This window comes from Pelmatolapia mariae, linkage group LG23, assembly GCF_036321145.2.
Source record: "Pelmatolapia mariae isolate MD_Pm_ZW linkage group LG23, Pm_UMD_F_2, whole genome shotgun sequence".
Taxonomy (NCBI): domain Eukaryota; kingdom Metazoa; phylum Chordata; class Actinopteri; order Cichliformes; family Cichlidae; genus Pelmatolapia; species Pelmatolapia mariae.
This window is the reverse complement of record NC_086246.1, coordinates 40,694,559-40,719,042: the sequence shown is the minus strand read 5'-3', so window position 1 is coordinate 40,719,042 and position 24,484 is coordinate 40,694,559. Positions and strand designations below refer to the sequence as shown.

The window sequence follows — 24,484 nt, the reverse complement described above, 5'->3', positions numbered from 1 at the left end:
ATTTTTATATTTTAAAAACGATCAAAAAATCCGCTGCTTTTTTGTTTTTATTCTTTTTAAATAATCGATGTGGAACTATGCACAGATCTGAGCTGTTTTTCTTTAAAAGAAGTTTAAACGTTAGTTCGAACCACCGAGGAGAAATATACAAATTTAATCACACCGTAAATGACCAAAACATTTCGTGTGAAGCGCCCTCCCGTGGTCGGTGGGCAAAAACAAGCCATTTACATCACCTCCGAACAAATTTATCCCAAAGAATTATGAAATTTCAGATTCAGACTGAACACAGACAAAACTTTAATAATAATTAATTTTCACATTTAAATTTTGATTTTCCCCCATTTCTCTTTCTCTCCCTCTCACACACACAGACACACACAGTTGTCAGAATATTTCCCTGAAACAAAAATAAAAAGCTGAATACTGAAATGAATCACACACACGTTCACACTGAAACATTTTCCTCTGAGCAGGATTTGTAAAAACCGACAGTCTGCTGTTTATTGGTTTTACTGCCCGGTAATCAGATTACATGTAAAGCTGCTGCAGATTCACCCACAAATAAAACCAGAGTCCGAGAACGAAGGAGACAGGGCAAACACGAGCACGCCTCACGTTCATTCACAGCCACGATCAATAAATCCTCTGATGAAACTCATCATCTAGAACTAAACCTGCGTTTTCTCTGCGCCTCATACACAAGAGCTACTGTTTGGAGCCTGAAACACGTCCAGATAATTCTACTCTCACCTCTGACCCTGAACGCAACCCCGCAAGAGCGAGCGGCTGGCGGCATACAGCCCCGCAGAGCCCCGCAGAGCCCCGCGCAGATCGGCGGCGGGACTCAGCGCGCTCAGCCCGGGCACGGAGCCGCGGGCAGAGCCGCCGGAGCTCCAAGCGGCGTGTGCCGCGCGCACAGCCGCGCGCACGGCCACGGACAAAGTGCGTGAAAAGTGCAGAAAGTGTGACTGACCTGCGTGAGGCACAGCGGAGAGTACATGTCCGTCCTCCGTCCGCCGCCCGCGAGCTGCGCTGCGTTTATGAGAGCGGCTGCGCGTGCGCGGGGCTCTTACTGGAACTCCGGCCCCGCGTGTGTGCGTGCGTGCGCGCGCGAGGAGCAGCCGCCGAACTTTGACCCCGCCGTCTCCGCTCCGCAGCCCGACACCATCCCCGGTAACGGCGCCGAGAGCGCGCTCACAGCTCCGCGCGGCCGCGGCGCGAGGCGGCCCCCGGCAGCATGTCCGTCCGCCCTGCGGTGCGCTGTGGCCGGCGTGCGGCGCTGAGGCTGCTCGGTGCGGCGGGCACGCGGAGAGAGCGCGCCCGCTCCGGCCTGAGCTCCGGGACCTCCGGACTGCGGCGTCCGCGCGCTCACACCCGCTCCTCGAGCCTCCGCTGCGTGCGTGCGTGCGCGCGCGGCTGAGCTGCTGGATGCTCCTCGCGTGAACCCGACCACGGACTCACTGATCGGTATCACCGGGACGGGCTGAAAACTTGGAGGCTCACGTGACCGGCGGAAACAGCGCGGGCGGGGGGGCGGGGGCAGTTTGGGTCGGAACTCCGAGCTGCAGCTGCGCAGTTCTGCTCCCTGATTCTGCCCCGGGGTCTGCCCGCACAGGGGGCAGGGGCACGGCACTCAGGGGCCCCGGGCAAAACACACACAACACACACGAATAATGCACACAAAGACACAAAAGTACACAGAAATACACACGAAGACACACAAAGAAATACACAGAAATAATAAAAATAAACACAAATAATACACAAACGCACAAATAAATACGAACACACACAAATAATAAACACAAAGACACAAGTACACAGAAATTATACAAATAAACACAAATGCACATAAATGAATACAAATACACACAACTAAATACAAATAATATGCAAACACACAAATAAATAGAAATGATACAAACACACAAATACACACAAACAGTACGCACAATTACACAGAAATAATACAAATAAACACAAATAAATACAACTACACGCAAATAGACACAAATAAATACAAATAAAAACAATAAAACTAAAATAAAAACAAACCGCTGAAAGTGTTTTTCTCCTCCAGACAGCAGGAGCCTCCAAAGCCCTCCTCAAATTAATATTATTATTATTACTATTATTATGAGGAGAAATGAGCTCAGCTCTACTTTACATAACACACACACACTGCAGCACACACACACTTATATAATGTGTGTGTGATCAGATATGTTGCCAATCAGCTGTTCTTTATGTAAAGCTCTGTGACCTCCGACCTGTTTCCTGAGTTGAGTGTAAACAGCTGTTGACCTTCATCTTTTTTTTTTATTCCGTGTTTGACTTGTTTTTAGATATTTTTGTGTTTTGCTCGCACAGATGTTCAGTTTTTGTTTCCCGCAGTAGAAATGAGGAAAACAGACAAATGGACGAGTATGGACCCGCCCTCTTCACCACAGGTGTCTCATTGTTCACATGTGTGCATCTTCATTTTCAGCATCACGCTGCTCTGAGATCCATCACACACCCGGCACCACCACCACTTCCACCATCCTCTGCTTCACACTGACTCTGGATCAGCAACCATCAGAAACAACTGATTCCTGAAAGCTCGTCCGTTTGCGGCTCCGTGCCTGGAATCAGCTGCCTCAGTGCGCTGCAGGCTCTACCTGTTCCACCTGAACAGCAAGAAGGATGATGACACACAGAACCGCTTTGAAAGGTTAAAGGTCAGATCCTGCCGTTTACTGTGAGGAGCGTCTGGGGTGATCTGAGGACCTGCTGTCTGATAAAATATCTGAAAAGCTGTTTATGATGCTAAAGCCTCACACCTGCAGGAAGTTCACAGGTCTGAAGGAAGGCGGCCGGAGTCACCCGAGGCACTCAGAGAGTCTGTAAACGGCTTTACGGGGATATTAGTCTGTGGAGATCCTGCAGGAGCATCTACAAGATTCAATAAAGCCTCCATAAAGCTGCAGACGCTCCGATGGTCCCGACAGTACCATCAAACCGACGCTGAATCACCACGAAGACGCACAGACCCACCATAAACCCATACAGCAGTCCAATCAGCACCAGCCTCCACCTGTCCCCACACAGCCCCTCAGGTGACCAACCTGCAGGAACATCAGTGGGTGGAGCCACAACAGGACCTTCTGTTTCACCAGAGTTAAACACAACAACACAAGAACGAACCAATCAGATCACACCTCATAATCATCGTCATCAACATCATCAGCAGCAGAAATTCACTCAGGTTATCTTCTTTGAACTCAGACACACGCACGGTTCTTTTATCATCCAATCAGAGGACGCTACATCACGACAAGTCTGTCTCAGATGAAACATCACAGCTGTAATCAATCAATAATCAATCATTCTGATCTGATCGTCAGAGTCCACGAAGGATAAAAGCAGGTTTGGATTACTCAGATTACAGATTACACGCCGTACGCACCATTACAAAGGTGAGTCAGGTATGACCACAAAAACTATTATAAATCAATAATTAGGACAGAAAGGTGTTGGTCTGACTAACTGAGACACTTCAGCGGCTCCTTCGTCGGGCTGTTTTTATTTGTTTGTTTGTTGTGAGGAACACTCGTGAAGTCAGGATCACTGTATATATGGAAGTGTTTTGTGATCCCAAGATGTTTCCAGCTCGGTGCTGGTGGCTGGTGAAGCAGGTGGGAGATGTGCTGACGTCACTTCCTTCTGCAGGCTCATGTAATCGATGGTCTCAGAGGATGTGGAGGAAGCCGTGACGTCTGCCTAGTGAAGCAGCTGCGTGCTCCCGCGGGCTGGACCCGAGCGGTGAGTCGTCCGAGGTTAATGAACAGAAGCTTTTATGTTAATAGAAGGAGCGGCGCCGTGATTTAACAAGACAATCTGCACATTTACTTTGGCTCAAACACGTCTGAGGCTGCTCGTTATCGGGCGGCCAAACAACGGCTCTGAATGAAGGTCGGCACACAGAGACAGTAATTAGATTAGAGCAATTAAACCAGCTTTTTGATATGACCAATAATCTTAATGTGGAATTCACAGCAGGACATCCTGCTCCCGTTTCATCGTTTCCAGCAGATGCGCCATGATCTGAGCTCCAGCTTCAGGTTTAACAAGCGTTCACGTTCCCTCGCTCCGAGCCTCACCTCATGTCAACAAGAACTCATCCGTCAGGCCTCACATCCTGAACTACAGGCAGATGATCAGATGGACCAATCACAGATGCTCAGAACTTTTATTTGTTCCTCAGGACATTATTCAAAGCCTGAGTTCGCCTCACGGTTCCTGCTCTCTCAGTCTGACTCAGGACTGATGCATCCTGAGAAGCATCAGTCCTGTTCCACCAGCCAGCACCTCGGAGCCAGAGAATCACATGTAGAATCACTTCTGATTGCGACCACGAAGGCGACCGCAGCGAAGAGCAGATCCACTTTCACCGAAGGAGAGAAAAGCATCACCATGAACCAATCAAAGACTCAAATGTTCCACTTTCTCAGTCCTTTCCTGCACAGAGCGCTGATTCTGCAGCACAAAGCTGCCACCATGGAGCGCACACAGCATTCATAAAGAGCACGTCACTCACCTGAAAACACCTGGGCAAATCAGGTATGCCCTCACCTGAAGGGACAACAGGTGACTAAACTACGGGAGGAAGACGGTGCTTTCTGCCTTTCTAATTTGTCATAGCTTTTTAATTATTATTTAAAAGAGAGGACAAGTTTTTTTAAACCTTCCAAAGAGCAGCTCAGACAGCACAGGTGTAATCACCTGTCAGACAATCAGAAGCAGAAGAGGGCGGAGCTTTAAGTGACCACATGTGATGAAGTGATGATTGGGTGTTTAAGGTGCAGGTGAACGCCTGCTGAGTGTCACAGTGCTCATATTTCTCTGCCTCATCAGGCAGCAGAGGCAGAAAAGCAGCCTGAGGCGCCATCTAGAGGAGACTCACTGACACTACAGCAGCCTGTAGCCTATGTGTGTGTGTCTGTGTGTGTTTGTTTGTGTGTGTATGAATTCTTACTATCTTGGTAGGGACCAAAATCTGAAATTTGCTATACTGGTGGGGACCAACAGCCCTTGTGGAGACCAAAATCCAGGTCCCCACAGGGTTGAAGGCATTTTTCACACTCAAAATGTGGTTTTAGTGTCAGGGTTACCTATTGGGTTATGGTTAGGTTTAGGGTAAGGGTTTGTGTTAGGCATTCATTTTTGATGGTTAGGGTAAGCAGCTAGGGAAAACATTATGTCAATGGGATGTCCCCACAAGGATAGCAAACCAGACATGTATGTGTGAGAGTGTGTGTTTTTGTGTGTATGTATGTGAATGTGTGTGTGTGTGTGTGTGTGTGTGTGTGTGTGTGTGTGTTCATTTTACAGGATCTAAGGGAGAAACTTTGATAAATTCTCTGATTCAACAAAAGCTGAAAATCTGATTTTGATTCGTTCATTTTAGTAAATAACAAGTAAAAACATTAGAGACAAAAATAAAACAGTAAAACTTCAAAACCTGAAATAAATTTCCACAACACCAGTAGTAAAAATATTCATTTGAAGTCTTTTGGGAGGGTGCATGAAGCAGTCTGTGTTTGCAATCTGACCCCACCTGCTTCTGCCAATCAGTGGTGATTTCCTGCAGTGACATGTATTTGGACGCCATCGAGCTGCCATTTCAGTAAAAAGTTGTGGAACTACTTCTGTCCTAACAGAACAACAGAAGGAACCGAGCTGGAACGTTCCGTCAGCGACTTCCACGATTTCGGACGGCATTTTCAAGAAAACGTTTGAAATGATAGAAATGTCCCTCAGGGAACATTCCTGGAAGGTTAAAGGTCAAATGACCACAGAACGATAGGCCTGCAGCGCTCGGAGAATTTGATGTCACAGGGATGTTTGTGACGACAGGACGCTCCCCTGAACGTCAGCACAGCGTTGTGAAGTGCTGGGTGGTTGTCGTGGTAACAGATTATAACCCGTGTAACCAGGGCCGAGACTCCAATTACATTTCCACCCCTCAGAGAGCGGCCAATCAGCTGATCGGCTCCTTCATCTTTAACGGAGCGCTGTTTAAATAAAGATTCAGTTTTTTGTCTGTTTGTTTCTGCAGTGCAACGCAAGACTGGAACGGGTCAGAAGATGATGGGGGGACGCCACCAACCAGCCAATCAGACGTGAGCAGAAATCCAAAAACTCGACATGGACGTCACCATGGAGACGGGCTGATGTCGGCGGCAGTTTGGGCTAAAAAATACAAAGTGTGTGTTTCTCTGTGTGTGTGTGTGTGTGTGAGTGTTTGTGTGCATGCGTGTGTGTGTGTCTGTGAGTGAGTATGTGTGCATGTGTGTGCCTGTGTGTGTGTGATGGGGGGACGGGGGCTCCTCCACCTGCTCCCACTGAGCTGCTGCCAGGCTGGAGACCAGCCAACAGAACCAGGCCTGAAACCAAGCCGCAGCCAAGCTCGCACAACCAGAGAGAGAGGGAGGAAAACAAGGGAGGAGGGGGAGAAGGACAGAAGGGGAGAGGAAGCACGGAGCGATGGGGAGGAAGAATAAGGTCAGAAAAGCAAGACGAGGAGGAGGAGGGACGCTTCTCATTTGTTTTCTTTGTGGATCTGAGACGTTGAAGCAGCTGATCATCAGTCATCATCTCTGCCGATCAGCTGATCAGTAATCAATTTTTACATCTCAAACCCCCAAAACGCCTGATTTTAGTCCCAAAACCTCAGAAATGAGTGATGATAAAAATATGAGAGCGAGGAGGCCATAGATGAGGAGGAGCGTTACAGCGAGGAGGTGTAGATCAAAGCTGGAGAACAGAAGAAGAGAGGTTAGATTGTTTAGGACAGGAAGAAGAGTGGAGGCCCTCTGAGAACATCTGCAGCAGCTGCTGAGCAGAGCTGCATCACAGCCTCGGTTCTCCCTTATTTCTTTGGATCCATGACACGAGTCAGAGAGAACCGGCGTTCAGACGGCGAGCAGGAGCATCACCGCCGTCAACGAAAGTCACATCAGCACACACATCTGGGCCTGATGTGGCATTTGCAGCAGAAGCTCTGTTGTTAGAGTTTAACCCTCTCAGGCTCAAATTAAGTTTTAGTTGCTAATGCACAACCAAGTCCTGCAGTGGTACTTCTGAGTAAAAGAACTCATAAAATATGTATGTGGGGTAATCAGGTTGTTAGTGTTTTAACTGTTGCAAATCTGCAACGCCTGCCTTGAGAGGGTTAACAGCAGCAGCTGCTGAGGGTCCAATAGTAGGATAAACGAGGCGCTGACATTCTACATCTCTGCAGCCAGCTTTGATCTCCACCTTTAACTGCCACCCCATCCATGGAGCCCTGGAGGCTCAGGTAGACCTGGATTGATCCCCGGCTCCTCCTGGGAGAAGATAGCGGACCCTGAGCTAGCCTCAACACACCTGCGCGAGTGTGAATGTCGGGCAGAGCCGCTCAGGTGTGGATAAAGCTCTGGGTGTGATTGGCTGAATGAGGGCTCAGGATTAAGCAGAAAGGCGTTTTTTATGTTCCGGTACATTTTCACGCAGGACCCGTGTTGTTCACCTTTTGGGCCCCCGGCGGCCTCCACGGAGGTGGCAGGTACAGACCGAGATGTTAACACGGGGGTCCGTCAGCTGCATCACACTGCTCTCTGACGACCTCAGTAATCGCAATCTGAGAGTTTAAATCACAAGGTCAGAAAAATCCAAACCCTCCTTCAGTCAGTGGTTCGAATCCACTGAACGGCTACCCTGAGGTACCCCTGAGCAAGGTACCGTCCCTACACACTGCTCCCCGGGCGCCCAGTGGCTGCCCACTGCTTCACTGAGTGAATGGGTTAAATGCAGAGAGGAATTTCCCTACGGGGATCAATAAAGTATACATTATTATTAGTCCTCTCGTACTTCTACCGCAGGGAGGGCCTGACCGCAGATTCGTAGTTTCACGTCTGCAAGAGGCGCAAAAGGGGCATCTGAAACATGCATGTCTCAAATAACAGTGAACGTGAATGAGAGTGAGAGCGAGAACGAACCGCGAGATCGGACCGGGAGATTGGATCAGGATCAGGGGAGAGCAAGATCGGACCGGGATCAGCGGAGAGTGTTACTGCAGCTGCTCTGTCTGCTCACCGAAGGTGTTTATGGCTACTGGAAAATGAAGCGCCCATTTGACGCTGACCTTGGCGGTGTGGGTGGGGCTCTGTTTACAGTTTGAAAACAAACCATAAAATGTTCCATGAACGTCAGAATATCATCGCTATGATGACAACCTCACCTCACACACACTTAACTCCTTTTTCTACTAAATACTATACTGTGTGTGTCTGTGCATGCGTGTGTATGTGTGTGTGAGCTTGTGTGTTTGTGTGGAGGATGAAACAGGAAGGCAGTTGTGTGGTGAGAGGCAGGCAGGAGGAACAGATGGCCTGGCAGAGCATGGGGAGAGGCCGGAACCCCCCCACCCTCTGACCGACTTTCATTGATGAGCCCGTGTGTGTGTGTGTGTGTGCGTGTGTGTATGTAGCACGTGTTAGACACATATGCCATTGCGCAGTATTATTTAGAGCAGCACCACCCCGACTATTCTGAGTTTACACACAGACACAAATGGAGCCGTTCGCCAGCATCCCCACACAAACAGTTTCTGCTGGTTTCAGCTTCAATCAGCTCACACACACAGACTCACACACACACACACACACACACACACAGGCAGAAACCCAGCTGATGGAGGAAAATGTGAAACAGTGAAACTTGATCACGACTGAACAAATACACACTTGACGACTTGAGAAACAAATGCAGCCACACAAACGCTCCCTGAGACCAGAGCAGCGCCTGATCGCTGCTGCGGGCTTGATTACAGGTGTGCACATCTGGTTTTAACGCCAGCTTCTTCTCTACATGAAGGACAGCGAGGAGTCGGGTTAATTAGACTTGTAAGAATGTCAGAAACAGCAAACACGTCCATAGTACAGCAGTGCTGGCAAACATAAGGCCCAGAGGCCAGAATCGGCCCGCTGGACAGCTTTGGAGCATGTGAAGGAGGATTTAAACTTTACCACTCATCTGTGGAACAGCATCTTTTATCAGAATCAGAATATTTTATTAATCCTGTGGTTACAGGACAACAAGAACAGTAACACACTGAACTACAAAGTTTGCAAAATATAAGAAATAGCACGTCTTCACCCATCTTTGTGTTTCCTCTGAGCTGATCTCAGAGTTGGGATTATTTAAACCCAGACTTGTTCGCGGTACTGAGCATGCTTGATCATGCCCCGTCTCACCCGCTGTGGGAAAGACGCAGCAGATTTCAGAGGATTTTGAGGTGACCCGTGCCTCCGTCCAGCCCGACGGGAGCGTTAACATAAACAAGACGAAGCGCTGCGAGGGCCGGAGGACGAGTCGAGTTAGCGGTTCGGTACGAACGAGAGAAAATCCTCCTAGACTCACCTCCGGCCTCCCTCAGAGAGGGTGTGTGTGTGTGTGTGTGTGTGTGTGTGTGTGTGTGTGTGTGTGTGTGTGGTTTGAAACCCTCGGCTCGGTTTATGGATCGAGTCAAGGAGAAAGTTTCACATTATACAAGCTAACGAAAATATCTGGTGAAGCGCTGAAGGGAAAGCAGCGAGGGGTCAGAGGTCAACCCCAACAGGAGACAAGCTCCTCAGATTCTTCTTTGTCTCTTCTTCTTTCTGTCTTACAAATCTAAACCACACACACACGCACACACACACACACACGTTAATGCCTCGCTCTTCCCTCGGCAGCAGATTGCCCACGCACTCCAGGTTTCAGCAGGACCCAAACCTGACGGGGCGCCCAAAAAATCTTCTGCCTGCTTTGAGAGGAAGAAGGAAGCCTGCAGGCGAGATGATGGGGAGCGCAGGCAGGCTGGCAGCAGGGCCGGGCATATGCTGCCCCCCCACCCGAAAAAAATGAAAACACAACAACAACCCCCCCGCGCCTCCTTCTGTCTCCTCTCTGCCAGGAAACCAGTCTGCAAACCAGCACAGCCAGTGAAACCAGTTAGAAAATCAGGCCTCCCGCTGGGGTCACCTTGACAGACAGACGCACAGCAGTTTTGGCGTTCCCCGTGAAGAGAAGTGGGGTCAATGAGAGAGGGCCCAAGCTCCTGCAGACACGAACACCGTGTGATGTGATCGCACTCATCACGCATTACGGTGTTTCATCAGCTTTGAGCGCGTCCGAGTATCTGTGTCCTGATCTTTACATTTGAGAAGTGAAGTTTTCTCTGTGTGAAGATGAAGATTTTTCTCCTGTTTCTGTTTCAATTATATTTGATTTCTCTTTCACGTTCACATTGATTTATATTTCCTTTGCATTTTTACCTTTTGACGTGTATATCTTTTTCTTCTTATGTTGGTCGATACCAGGCTCACAACAGAAATACAGATTTGTAAATATTAATAATCAAAATCAAAAGAAAGAAAATAAATTTTAGGAGCAAATTTGAGCCCAAACATCAGTTTTATAAATTACATTTGATTTTTTAGTTTATTGGGATTTCTTGTTATTGCACATGAAGTTTTACTGATCCGTTCATTCACATGTTTGATTTTGGCAGATTTGGTCCTCCGTACGTGCGCGAGTTTAAACCCAGACCAGGCACATAAATATTACAGATTACTGCATTAGATTTAGATTACTAGTCTAAAATATGACGATATGAAAGTGAACTTTAAACATGTGAAATTGTGTTTTTATTTGAAAATGTTTTCAAATGTTTAAAGAGAAAATTTCAGCCATAAATGAATCTTATTGAGAAGTCGTTCATTTTTCACTGCTTGATTTGGAAAAGATCAAAAGGATTCAGATTACAGATTTTAATAATCCAGTGGATTACTGCATCAGTTCACACCATTTGTATTCATGTGACAGTCGCCTGGCCATTCAAGTCTCATTTATGCAGCCCTCGCTGTGCTGACGTTCATCTCATCCTCTGATGAAGGTTTTTTTTCTTGTAGCTTGAATTACAAAACATTTTTAAATAAAGTTTTAATTTAAATCATCTGTTTATGTTCAAGAATGAAATTACAAAATGTTGATTTCCATTTTTAAAAATGCACAAAAACTGATCAGTAATCATATTGATCAGCGTTCAGCAGACGTGCCCCTGATCAGCTTGTTGTGTTTCTAATGGAGGGAATTCACCTGAACACACACACACACACATGCGCGTGCCCCCTCCCACACCCCAAAACACAATGTGAGAACAACAGAGACCTGCCAGCTGTTCACATAAACACGGGAGACACAGCTGGAAAGACACACACACACACACACAGGTGCAGGGGGAGCCAATGCACACGCTGTTTTAATTAAAATGATGAGATTATAAAGCAGAAGCTGGTTAGATGTGATGCGTTCTGATCAATCAGCCAATCAGCACGACGTGATGATCAAAATCTTTGATTTTTTAAATCTGCTTTTGTGCCATGAGAGAAAACAGGGTCTGTTTGTGACTTAAACTGTGGTTCAGGGCCCCATCAGGGGCACTCAGGAACTCAGGAAATCACAGGGGTCCAACAGCCAAACGGGAACAAGTTAAAGGTAAGATACGAGAGTCTGAAGGACTCTGACGTGATTTTATTTAAACTTTAAAATTGAACTTTTTTTCCCTTCAGTTAATGTTGATTTTTGAATAGATTTTTCTTTTTGCACTTTTTTTGTGTTAATTTTTTTTCAGCTTTGTCTTGACTCGCGCCCATTTCACGCCTCAGTGGCTGGTTTAGGCCACTGGTTCCCACTCTAATACATTTTTAATTGAACGCCACGGCCGTTCTCTCACCCTGTCTCACTCTTTCTCCTGACAGGGATGGGGGCGTGCAGACAGGAGTGGCGCTCAGCCTTTTGTGGCCCTCGGCGGTGGTCGGGAGGCCGGGCCCCCGTCTCCTGCGGTGTGACTAACGTGGAGCGACAGCGCCAAGGTGGCAGAGAGCTGCGGCCGTTCTGCTCGGCTCGATGCCGGCTTTGTGCACCGTCACCGCCAGTTATCTTCCCACAACACGTGCTGCTGTCAGTGGCCGAAGCTCGCCCAAAATCCTCCTGAGGCCCCCACACCTTTAATGTCTTCATTTAGCACAAACGTGAGTGTGTCTGTGTGCCTGTGTGTGTTGGGTTTCATATGAGCAGTGTGTTCAAACTTCTCCACAAGCTTGGCGAGAAACTCATGAAGCTGCTGACTGCAGATATTCACAGGAAAAACCACAGAAGAAGAAAAACAGCGTTTTGTATTCCAAAAAATAAGACCAAAAACATCACAGCTGGAAGTACAACAGTGCAACAGCGCCCTCTGCTGGCTGCTCAGGAGCACTACAACAGTAAGATCCGAACCCACAGAGGAGAGGGGGTCAGAGGATGAAGGGTCAAACTGCAGAAGGCGGCTCTTCTGGCGCTTTCACACACGCCTCAGCTTTAAATGTGGTGCAGCTGAAGCACATTTAAATCTCATTTCCAAACACAGAAGACGAGCTCAGGTTAAAGATGCTCCGTCATTTCTGTCTCTGAACACGAAACGTCTGATGTAACTCCTGCCCACCTCGCCTCCTTCCAACAATACACCATGACCGTGACCACCTCCTCACACCACGCTGCCTCCTCAATCATGTGTAAATCCAACAAGAAGCACGTGAAGCTGCAGGTTAACAGAGTGTGACGTAACTCGATCACATGTTTGATCCGCTCAAAGTTCTGCAGCAGAAACTCACATGTGACCTGACAGGAAGTTCACTCCTGCTTCCTGTTCCTCGAGTCTACTATCAGCCTTTTCTTATGCCACTGTGTTTCTTTCACGTCCTGAGTATTTTTACCTGCTCTTCTCTTTTATGTTTTTAACTTGGTGTTTTTAGTTTTTATTTCATATTTCTGTCATTTTAATTGCATGAAGCAATCATTTACAGGAATCTAAGAGCAGCACCTGGCTTTTGTGTGTTTTCTTTAATGCCGGGAGAACAGCAGTGAGTGATGAGGAGGTCAAACTCAGACTCAAACGCTACCACGTCTGTAAAACAGGACTGTGGGCTCTCGGGGTCAGTACTGAAAGCACTGACAGCAAAGGCCTTACAGGGTAACGGAGACGCATCACGACATCACGACCATACGAGCCTTCAGCTCATTGGGTCTCTGCACATCCTCAGAGTTTCTCTTTTTACCACAAACTCAAACACTCAAATCAGTTTTTATCTAAATTTACTGAGAGACTTCCCTTCATGACCATTGTGTGTGTGAATAAGAGTGTGTGTGTGTGTGTGTGTATGTGTGTGAGGGAGTGTGTGTCAGAGTGTATGTGTGTGTGTGTGTGTGTGTGTGTGTGACTGTGTGTGAATCTGTGTGAGTGTGAGTGGGTTCAGAGGTGTGTGACCTCAGCGTGGAGGAGAGTGATGACCACCGTGGGGGGCAACAGCAGGGAGGGAGGATGATGAAGGATGCTGTGGGAGGAAGTGGGACGCGGGGACGCCATCACTCACTGGCCCCTCCCACCTCCACCCCTCCTCCCATATGTGTAGCATAGGGAGATGATGTAGGTTTGTGGATGATGCATGCACCTGAGCTCACACCTGGGCGCCCGGCCAAGCGTGTTTGTCACGTTCGATCTTCAGCTCGTTAACAATGCAGAGTCGGAAACTTTAACCCGACCAGAGTCTGTACCACGCTAGCCCGTCCGCTACACCTGTGCAGGGGTGATCTAGACCGCCTTCAACACAGTGACATTACAGACCACCGGGAGGTAATCTTTTAATCTCAGAAATCCAAACAGGAAGTAGATGCTTCCTTAAGTCTTGCCGACAACGTTAATCCTAATAAAAATGCTGCTGAACACAAAACCTTTAGTCTCACATCACCTTAACTACCTCCCACAGATTTCAGACCACCTTAAACACATCTCCGTGCCACTTTTAACTCAGTAATTGTCTCCTCGTCACGCCTCACCTCCTCACCTCTCCTCTCTCCTCTCTCTTTGACCTCTTGCATCCCCCTCTATGCTCCCCCCCGAGCAAGCAGGTCAGAACTTATTTCCGCAGCGCTTAATAAGAAGCACATGGCTGCTTTCCCCTCCTACTCCTCTGCTTCCTCCAGGCCACCTCTTTAGGTTGACTGGGGCCAGAGGGGGAGACAAAAATCCGTGAGAGGGAGAGGGAGGAGAGAGGAGGCGAGGGGGATTTCCACTGAAAGAAACTGGAGATCCACAAATTTCCTCATACCACCTTAACTCCCTCCTTTACTCAGAGACTCTTCTCTCCACCTTAAAGTGCCTCGCAGCATCCGCCGCCTGTTCAGCTGTTACAGGATGAAGAACGAAGATAGACATCAGATGCGCTTCCTGCCCGTTCACAACTCCGATGACGACACCTGCTCTCGAAGTGAGACAGGAAGTCACAGGAAACGCAGCGAGGAGCGAACAAGGAACGGATCAAACTTTCATGGATACAGCTTTTAACACTCAAATGTGTTCTTCCCAGCATGCATTTCACACCGCAGCCATCACAGCAGAAAGCATCATCTGCAAATTTATTCCACAGTTTTCATTGGCTGTGACCGATCCCACACACGCTGCCAGCTGACGCCCTCGCCTGTTGCCTCCCACCATTATCCGTGACAGACGGAGACACAGGCGTCGCATCGTAGCGCTTCATCGATACGTCACCCCGGCCTCAGCATCATTGCATTGGTGCTTTGACACGATGAATGAGGCGACACTGACTGGCTGCTGGCAGTTTGGGCTAAAGGCGCAGTCAGTCGTTTTAAGAGGTTATTTAATAAATAAAAAGGATTGTGTACTCATAGATATACGGAGATTAATGTGTTCAACAAACTGACGCATTCTCACAAATGTCTAATTATTGTATTAAAACTACATAGGACATACATCCTCTCCCACCATGTTTGAATACACAGGTCATGAAGGACATTTGCCTTCTGCTGATGGCGGAAGACCACAGAGTATCGAGCCAAAGGTGGAGGAAAAGAGAAGTTATAAGTGTTCGCCTGCCGTGGAGGAACATTTAAATTCATGTCTACATCTTCAGACTCAGGATGCGAAGCATCATACCTGTCTTACAATCAGAGACAGGGTCCTCTTCACAAAAGAAACTAAACCACAATCAAACAATAAAACCTCGTCCTCTTCGTCCACACCTCAAGCGTCATGTCCTGAAGTCAGGCCTCTAACACTGGAAAACGTGCACAAGTTCATTTATTCCCAATACTGTCACACTCACTTATTGTTAGCAGATGAGACATGTGACCCTCCCATCTCCAGACAGCTGACAAGAGCCAGTTAAACAACAACAACAGGTTACAAGCTAACCTTAAAGCAGCTAATGCCAGGCTCAAGTGTCCAAAAACATCACACTTCCCCTCTGATACAGTTTGATACATTATCACACCGTATGAGAGTTTAATCACTAAGTGTCCAATAATGTTAGATACACTTCGAAGATAGGCTCCCTAACACCCACTAACAGTAGCTAACAGCAGCAAACAGTAGTTGTCAGTCGCTAACACCATATAACAGGAGCTAACAGCTGCTAAGAGTAGCTAAGAAAAAAGGCCGCAGTTATATACAGACAGTTCAGTATATAATCAACAGCTCACCTCAGTATTGCTGTAATCACACAGAAGTGAGCTTCTCTGGCTCTCTGACTCCTTTTTTTACAGACTCCTCCAGAGTAAATAAAGGTGGATGCTTTACGCCCACCATTGACAGCTGAGGCAAAAAGTGGACTGACAGCCTTCCACTGACAGGGAAAAAATACAAAGAGTAGTAGAAACATGCTGGTTGCTCATGGCCGTTATGGCGTACAGTTTCAATTGAATGTGTTTGATCTATCTAGGTTTGTCCTATAGCAGCCACATTAGCTATGATAATGCCTATAAATTAGTGGTTAAAAGAAACAACTCAGTTGACTGCAATCTACTGACTAGTGATGAAAAATATTACACACTGTAATTTTAATATTTATCACTTCACACCAACACAGTAAAAAACGATGAGGTGGCCGCTGAAGGAAACTTGTGTGTATAACTGAGATAAAAAACAGAAGTGCTGACAAAGCAGGATTGTCTGCAGAGACCTCTAGTGGCTGAGTGAAGAAGTGCATGCAAACCCTACAGTGGTTAATGTCGCATTTTCTTAAATCTAAACATGGAGACAGGGGAACTAAACCAAACCAGTGACTGAAACCAATTCAAATCATAAACCTGAAAGCTCAATTTATCAGCTTTTCTATCTCCAACAGCACAGGAGAATGTGTACAACAACAAATGGAAATAGCACCATGTTAACATGATGATGGTGCAGTGTGGGTCGAATGGTTATCTTGACTAATCAAAGAGTAGAGCACCAGCCTGTGTGTAGCCTGGCAGACAAACCCAGGAAAACCCCCCACAAAATTCAAACTCTTCAGGTAACAGAAAACTGACCCGAGTAAAACATTAATGTGTGGATTTCAACAGGTTGATGTGACGCCCTGACGAGCACGCTCAGACTGAAGTAATGGAGCTTTAAAGGTAAACTCAAAGTACAAACGAGATGGTCTGAGGAGGCTCAGGTGAGCTCTTATAACCATTGTTACCATCATTCAGAGTGTGTGTGTGTCTGTGTATGTGTGTGTGTCCAGCTGCAGGTTGCTGGGAATAGGTGTATCATGAATATTCATGATGGAGCCTCTGGTCGAAACAGCTGCCTGAGAGACGCCCCCCCCCCCCCCCACACACACACACACACACTCATGGCTACAGCAGCTGGACGGGAATCTGTCTGTTTGTCTGCTTCAGGCTGAGACACACAACAACAACGCCGCTTTGTCGCTAACATGTGCTGAGGTCAGCAGGCTGCCATTGCACACTTACGGGAACAATGACAAACACTCGACAAGCTCGGTTTGGACAAACAGGAAGCAGAGCACCGAGTGCAGTACCTGTGACGTCCACCGGACAGCGCTGTGGGGAACAGTTTCATACTACCACGCCGTCTTTAGCAAACGTTTCCTGTGGGTCAGCTCCTTGGTCTGGCCTATACAGCAGGTGTGTTGTGCTGTGTAAAAGGTGGCTCGTGTTCTGTTGGTTAAACGAAACTTGCATTAAATTAAACAGATGTTTAAACTGAGTTACGGTCGCATGCATGACAGAAACACCCCAACATCTGGCCCGGCCTACGGAAGACAACTTTAAATAAACACACAGTGATCACATCCAGAGGACACTCATCACTTTTCAGATAAAACTCAGTCTGCAGGGTTACGTGAAAAATTGCTCACATGTTCAAACGTCTGGGATCAAAAACTCCCCAAATGTTGTTGGAACATCAGAAACATCTTTCCAACCAATCGTATTTGGCAGACAGGCTCATCTGCATCACAGCGAGTCATACTCACACTCGAGCTAACACCTCTGGTCTCTGCACACAGCTGGCATGGACTCGGCTGTCAAACATCATAAGGTTCGTTAGCTTCTCATTTTTAGTTTATTAGTTTGGATTTTAGAGGATTATTCTGGTCATGTCCACCTCTGTGCTTTTATTCTTGGACTCCACCACACTCAGCTCGCTGACGGTTTGTCATGTGACTCATCAGCATTCAAACGTCAGGTTTTTGAAGGTGGCAGACCGAGAACCACAGCGTGACGTTTTACCACAGCTCCAGTCACCATCCGGTCAGTGAGAGCGGACTCTGCGCTCCTCTGTGCACTCCTCAGTGCGCTCCTCAGTGCGCTGGGTCATTACCGGTGTGTTAAACTTGGAGCAGATGAGATATTTTCCCAGGCTGATCCCAGCTCCTCTCTCATCTCTTAGAACTTTAGGGCCAATCAGATGTCATTTCCTGTTTGATATGAGCTCTTCCTGATGGGGGAATATTCCCCTCCAGCCCTGAAGCCACTTTCCAAACTCCCTTCTTCAGGGTTAAATCAAGTTCCCTCCAAACTTTTCCCCAAATATTACAATTATGCCGCCAGCTCGTCCGTCGCAGAGAGGCGAGCGAGACAAATTCTCGGTCGGCCGTCCAGATGTTCCAGCAACGAGCAACAACTGTCTGGTATCCTCTGGAGGGCCGGCCCTCACGTGTCACTCAGCTGTTTCTGAGGCGCGCACCAACAACAGCTGTGCCGCCTCAGCGCAGCGTCTCTGATCTGATCTGCTAATCACGCCATCCGCCTCAAACTGTCGTTCGTTTTCCTCTTTTTCATCATTGTTTTTCTTCTTTCAGGTTTCAGGTTTCTGCTGTGGAGACGCGTCCATTTTTCACAGGACAGTTAACAGTAATAACACTGAAATTAACGCATTCATTCAGGGATTCATGGATTAAAGCTGGTGTGAAATGCTCAGAGGAGGGAGGACTCCTCTCTGACTGACCTCACCCCCTTCAGAGGATGTAAACCAACATGAAAGGCCGAGAGAGCTCCAGCATCCCCCCCCCCCGTCACCGTTTCTACATCCCAGTCTGATGGACTTTATATCAACCATGGACCAGGCTACAGCAGCATCCTCTTACTAAGGAGACCTGACCTGATTTAAGATGGAGCATCCTCATACAGCTAGTCCTTGCTGGGTTAGATTCAGGCCTTTCGGTTCTGGCACAAAACCCCAAAAATACATCCTGACGAAAAAATTTGACACAAAGTATAAATCACAAAGAAGCCCTCACAGATCCAGAACCGTCACTGAAAACGTCATGGTGATCAACAGTGAACTGCAGTCACGTTCAGTAACTGTTAGACGCTCCCCTCTCCTACTTGGCAGCCTTCCTGATACGTTACCTGAAGCATTATTTAAACTAACGGTCGTTCCTGTGGACACGTAAACTTCAGCCGACACGTTGTGGCTAATCCACGACGGAAAAACACTTCTGATCAGAATCAGAAATCATTTCTGTTGTTTCGCACACGTGATCGTGAATCATCCCATTTTTTTCTGCTCGACTTCTCTGAGGGACCAAGAAATCTGAGCTTTTTTAAACGGTTTCACTTTGACCCAAACTCTGTTTTCTATACCTGAGTGCTTCTGGAGCCTGATGCTGTGTTTATGGCTGACGTCACATCATACACTACAACTGTGACATCAGCAGAGTCCAGTAACTGTTTAACTGGCGGTGGTCAAATTCATGTCCAGCTCTCAGTCTGTCACCTTTCCTGATGCGATGACTGTTAAAGTTGATGTCCTGAGAGCAGCTCGAGAAAGCCACTGAAATCACTTCCTGTGCGGCTGGCAGTACATCACAGCTGATGTTATCCTTTGCTCTGCACGCAACCGTGTTTTCTGACCGTTTGACTCTGGGGCGAAGTTAAATGAGGCTCGACCTCTGACCTCCCGTTTCCAGGAGTAACCTGCTCGTCGGTGCGTGCGCTCCCTCCAGAGCGCCTCCTCCGTCTGCCGCTCAGAGCGTGAAAAAGATTCAAACCGTCAGATCTGTTTGTTTCATCGTGTTCCTCACGGCGTCTCACTTATCAATGCAACATGAGCCAAATGTGTTTGTGCTGCAGAGCGGGGAACAGATGGGCCAAATTAATGATCCCGTGTATGTTTAAAGTAGAAAGGTATTTATTTGCGTGCGTGGCCGAGGGCTGGAATTAAACGGTGTAGGGAAGGAGAACTTCCTTTTTAGCAAATCTCGAGGAAAAGCGACGTTTTCACAAGCTTGCAGCGATCGGGTTGCAGCGCAGAGTGGTTTCAGGGAATTATAAATAAATCAGAGTCGAGCAGGCGATCCCGAACGAGGAGGAGGAGGAGGAGAAGGACGAGAGTTCTTTGTTTACGGCTGACTCTGGAGACCTGAAACGGACCCTCCGAATAAATAAATACCACCGCTACAGGAAGTTTAGCCGCTTCCCCTCAGGCCCAGTTTAGTTTTATTAGCTACAGTCCTGCACAGATAGCAAACCATGAGACCTCCTCCCCTCCTCCTCCTCCTCCTCTTCCTCCACTGTGAGCATGTGTGCCGCTCTCTGGCTTCAGCTGCTTTCTTAAACACATGAATTGAAGTGCAGGTTGACCTCAGTAAGAACTCATCTCAGAACCTCTCACTGTAACTCCGGCTGAACTCATAGTCATAGTTTTTACTGCAAAAAGAGAAATGTACTCTTTACTCCAAAGTACTTGTGATATATGAGCTGCACATTACTTTTCAGATTTTAGCAGTTCATAAAACAGAGTCAAATGCTTTTTAAAAAAAACTATTTTGTAATTTAAAATAATTACCTATAAAAAACTGTGCTTTGTTGATAAATGCATCAATTTGAATCACTGATATCTGCTCTGTCAGATAGGATTCTTTATCTAATCATCTCTGGTTTTAGCGAATGGAGATGTTCTGTTTTTCCCTGGATGTTGAGGTTGTTTCATCCAGTTCTTCTGTATCAATAAATTTAAACTGAAATATAATTAGCAACCTGTACAATCACAGTGATCTCTGAATTTAAAGCAGACCCAAAGTGACTTAATTACCTGACGAGTCAGGAAGATCCTACATTGTAGAGGAAACAGAACGACTGAACAGACCTGTTATTATTCACTGCAGTGTAAATACGTCCGACACGTGACACTGTATGCAGACGATGCAGTTCTTTACACTTAAGCCAGATAGAAAAAAAGTTGGCAAAGTCAGAACAAATAAACTTAAAATACTGAAATTATTTAATCAGTTCCTCCTGATTCATTAAATATATCCTAAAGAAACCAGAAGCCTTGTTGAGTAAAATGATTGTTGGTTTCTATTTTTCTCGACTGATAAGAGGCAAAAATCCTCACATAGTTTCTGAGGAGGTTTGATGTCCTTAAATAAAATAATGAAAAAGTTTCTGTGACAAAAGTCTAAAAAAATGTATTCAGCAGATCAAAGAGAATAGTTTGAAAAGTCCCGTCACAGAAAGCCGAGCTTGAACTCTTCTTTAGGCCTCATCAATAATTGAAGCGCCAGGCCAGAGGCGGGTTTGCAGAGTGGAGGTGGGAGGTGGACAGGTGTGTTTAGGGTGAGGAGGGGGGAGGAGCTGCAGAACAACAGCTTGCTCTCAGCAGGGGTCCCGGGGAAGGAGCAGGTGAGGAGGTATCCATTGCACTGCTTTTACAGCGTCTACCTGACACCACTTCAGAGAGGGGAGGTGAAGAGGAGGAGGAGGGATGGCAGGCCGGAGGCGCTTACGGTCCAGGAAAACAGAAAAGTCTCACAAAGGTCTGAAGGTAGAGAAAGAGAGATGCTCTCCTGGTAAAAATCACACGTGAACATGTTTTTAACACGTGTGACAGGATACAGTTGCCAACCAGCTCGAACGCTCCCACCCAGCGGTTTTCCAGGAATGAAGTGCTGGAAATGAATTTTATCAGGAAAGTGAAACAGGAAGCTGAATTCAAGCATGATAACTCATGAGAAAAATAATCTGAAGGAAGGAGAAAAAGGAGTTTTTTAAAAATCGGGCTTATTGGTGTGTACAGGAAACACAGATGCCCACCCACAAAACTGAAAACAAACGGAACACTTTATATCCAAAGTTTTTCTCAACTAAAGACTATTTCGCTTTTGAGCCATGTGCACGTATCCGTCATCACCTGAATGAGTCTTGTGTGGAGACATCCTTATTTCAGCATTTTACTGGTTGGTCTCAGGTCTTGAATCCCAAGACGGAGGCCATCAGCTCCAAGAGTCCGGATCAAAGGACGGAGAGGGAAAAGAAACAATAAACGAGGATGTTTACAACATCACAAAACGCACCGATTTACAGTTTGTAAAGCTAAAGTGTGGTTACTAAGACAGCAGAGTGTGTCACGATGAGAAACAAGCTCTGTAAATTTGCCCTTTTTATGCTGTTTTTTATTTTACATCAGGCTGAACTTCCTCTCAAAACACCCCAACCGCCTGGTGTATGTTTGAGGTCTGCAAGTCTCACATCCTTCCTCTATAAATACCAGTTCATTTGCGGGACAGTACATGTGATTTACACACCTGACTGCTGAAATATCTTCTGTTTTTGACAGGAGGAAAGGGCAAAGTCATGTTTTAGCGGTCGACCAATAAAATGTGAGTGTGGTGAGAATAAATACAAGGAATAAAGTAAAATGCACAAAAGCAAAATTCTGTACAAACTCCATCATGTAAAACCAACAAGGGTCACGCAACATTTGTGAGCAAGGGTGGGGGGAACTGTCTTAAAGGATCGGTATTTTTACCTGTGGGAGGGCGGGTCTATACAGAGCTGTCAATCAAACACCTGGCTGAAGAGAAACCAACAGAGCTAACAATGAATCAGGGACAGGAAACTACCCCTGTAAACTAGTAAGATAATAATAAAAGGTTGTCATATGTTGCTGTGTGCGGAAGGCTGAACTTAAGTAAAAAAAAACAGCTTTATTGCTGGATGGAAAATAATACAAAACTAAACTAGGAGAAACGCACGGCCATGAGGGAGATCGCGACGCAGGACAGAGGGAGACACTGACATAAATACACATAAGAGCAAATAAGGTGAACGTGATCTAGCTAACGAGACGGGGGGAAACAGAACTGAACATGAGACTATCAAAGTAAAACAGGAAGCACTAAGACGCAGACTAATTCATAGAGCATGACATGGGAGCTGGGAGGAGAGAACACTCAGGGAAACGAGATGGGGACAACGGGAAGAGACAACGAGGGGAACGCCGAAGGAAGGAGAAAGACATGAGAGAGCGCGAGAGAGAGAGAGACATGACAGGGCTGGGGAAACATACATGGATACACATGACAGACATGGGAGACAAGGTATGAACATGAGGAGGGGAACATGGGAACAGAAAAGGAAACAGGACACAAACCCACAGAGAGGGACACAGAGGACAAAGACAAGAACTAAACAGGGAAACCTAGAGAATTCAAGATATAGGATGAACTCAAGACTAACTAATGAACATTAAATAATAATACATAATAATACATGCCACCAACGCACAAGAAAACTCACAACACTGGGTCAGACAACCCAGAACCATGACAAAGGTAAATCCCCATCATCTAATAAAGTATGTGAACTTGTCACACAGATGTGCACCACCTCAGGTAACAATGATATTTTGTAAATACATTTTATGACCTTAAATATTCCTGATCAGTTTTAATGACTCCAGAATGAACTCCTTTGTGTTTCTGGGTGCAGTGAATCCAGCAGCACCTCCACTGCGGGCTCATTAAAGCTTACATGTTGGATCCTTTATGAATTCCAGGAATAATTATGTGTTTAACCAAAAGACAGAAGAAATAATTAAGTTTAAGTAATAATTAAAGGGAGGAATAAATGGAGGCTGTGGTCAAACACTTGCAGGTGACGGAGCTCAGCTCAGAGACAGACGCTCAAAACTTTCTAACATCATCGTCCGAGTTTCCTGAAGAGCTGCGGCACGCCTAGGGTTAACCCTGCTGCCGATGAGGTAACGCTCTCTGTCAGTCTGACACCGAGCCAGAGGTCAAAGGTCAGAGAGTGTGTTTGGAGACAGTCCCCGAGCGGCCGTCGTCACCTGTCAGTCACCTGACAGGACGCACTGAGGGCACGACTCTCCGGAGGAGGAGGAGTGTTTTTCCAGATGAGATAATAATCATCCAGCACGGCTCCGATCGCTACGGCGATGGACTGATAATCAATATATCTGTCAATCACACAGCTCGGCTAACGTAAAGTCTCTGCCAAACGTTCCCGATGACAGAGAGCACCCCCAGCGGCTCCAGGGACTGTTTGCGATTCCCTTTCCTTACTGCTGAGTTTCATTAAAGGGAAAACAGAAGCCTGGATGCTCACTGTCATGTCTGAACGGTTATTTTAAGAGTGGATGAGTAGAATTTTGTCTTTCTACAAGCTCCAGGTCAGATGTACTGTAGTGTGATGTCATGATTTCACCTGCACTGACACACTGATCCCGGAGGTTAACTGAGGGGGTTCAAGAGTTATCAGAATGGTTGGAGTTGGGAATCGGGAGGTGGAGAGTTTCGGACAATCGACTTCAGGGTCAGCTTGCGAACATCACAATTTTCAAATATCCAAATGAGACAGTCAACTCTGTCACAAAGCGCCCACTTCGTGTGTGAGAGCATGTCGGTACTTCTGTGTGACTCGCAGCCTTACGCTGGCTCCGCCCTTCATCACACAACAAGCAGCTTTCACTGGATGCAGCAGTAACACGTGAACGGACACTTTGTCTGCTGGTCTGTGCACAGCTAATATAAATCATAATTTTTGACTAGGATCAGAAAATTTGGAGTTTTGAAATGATTCAAATAGACTTTTTCATTTTTTACAGTTGGTTTTAGCAAAGAAAAAACCCCCATAAGAGTCAGGGAAATTATTTCAAGTATTATTAATACTTCGGTATATTTAAGACGTCTGTAAGCTCATCCTGCAAAGAGGTCAAAGGTCAGAGTGGTGAGCAGTCTTCCTGTGGCAGTATTTTGATCTGGGCCTGCAGAGCTAGTTTGTGATCTCCAGCTGGGTCTCTCCTGTTCTCTCCTCGTTCCCCGGA

At 46.7% G+C, this 24,484-nt stretch overlaps 1 protein-coding gene across 8 annotated transcripts in view; it reads right to left on the bottom strand.

Annotated features, from left to right (window-relative positions):
• Window positions 1-24,484, bottom strand: part of nfia (nuclear factor I/A) — a 149,336-nt gene that overhangs the window by 107,165 nt on the left and 17,687 nt on the right. Inside the window, exon 1 of one of the 8 annotated variants that reach the window (XM_063465961.1) lies at window positions 977-1,456. The exons of 5 other annotated variants lie outside the window; for them this stretch is intronic. In XM_063465961.1, the coding sequence (XP_063322031.1) occupies window positions 977-1,003 (27 nt within the window). In that variant the 5' untranslated portion in view covers window positions 1,004-1,456. Of the gene's footprint in view, window positions 1-753; window positions 833-976; window positions 1,457-24,484 lie in introns of those variants that run through there. 2 more of the 8 variants (XM_063465966.1, XM_063465967.1) reach the window with 2 other exon arrangements.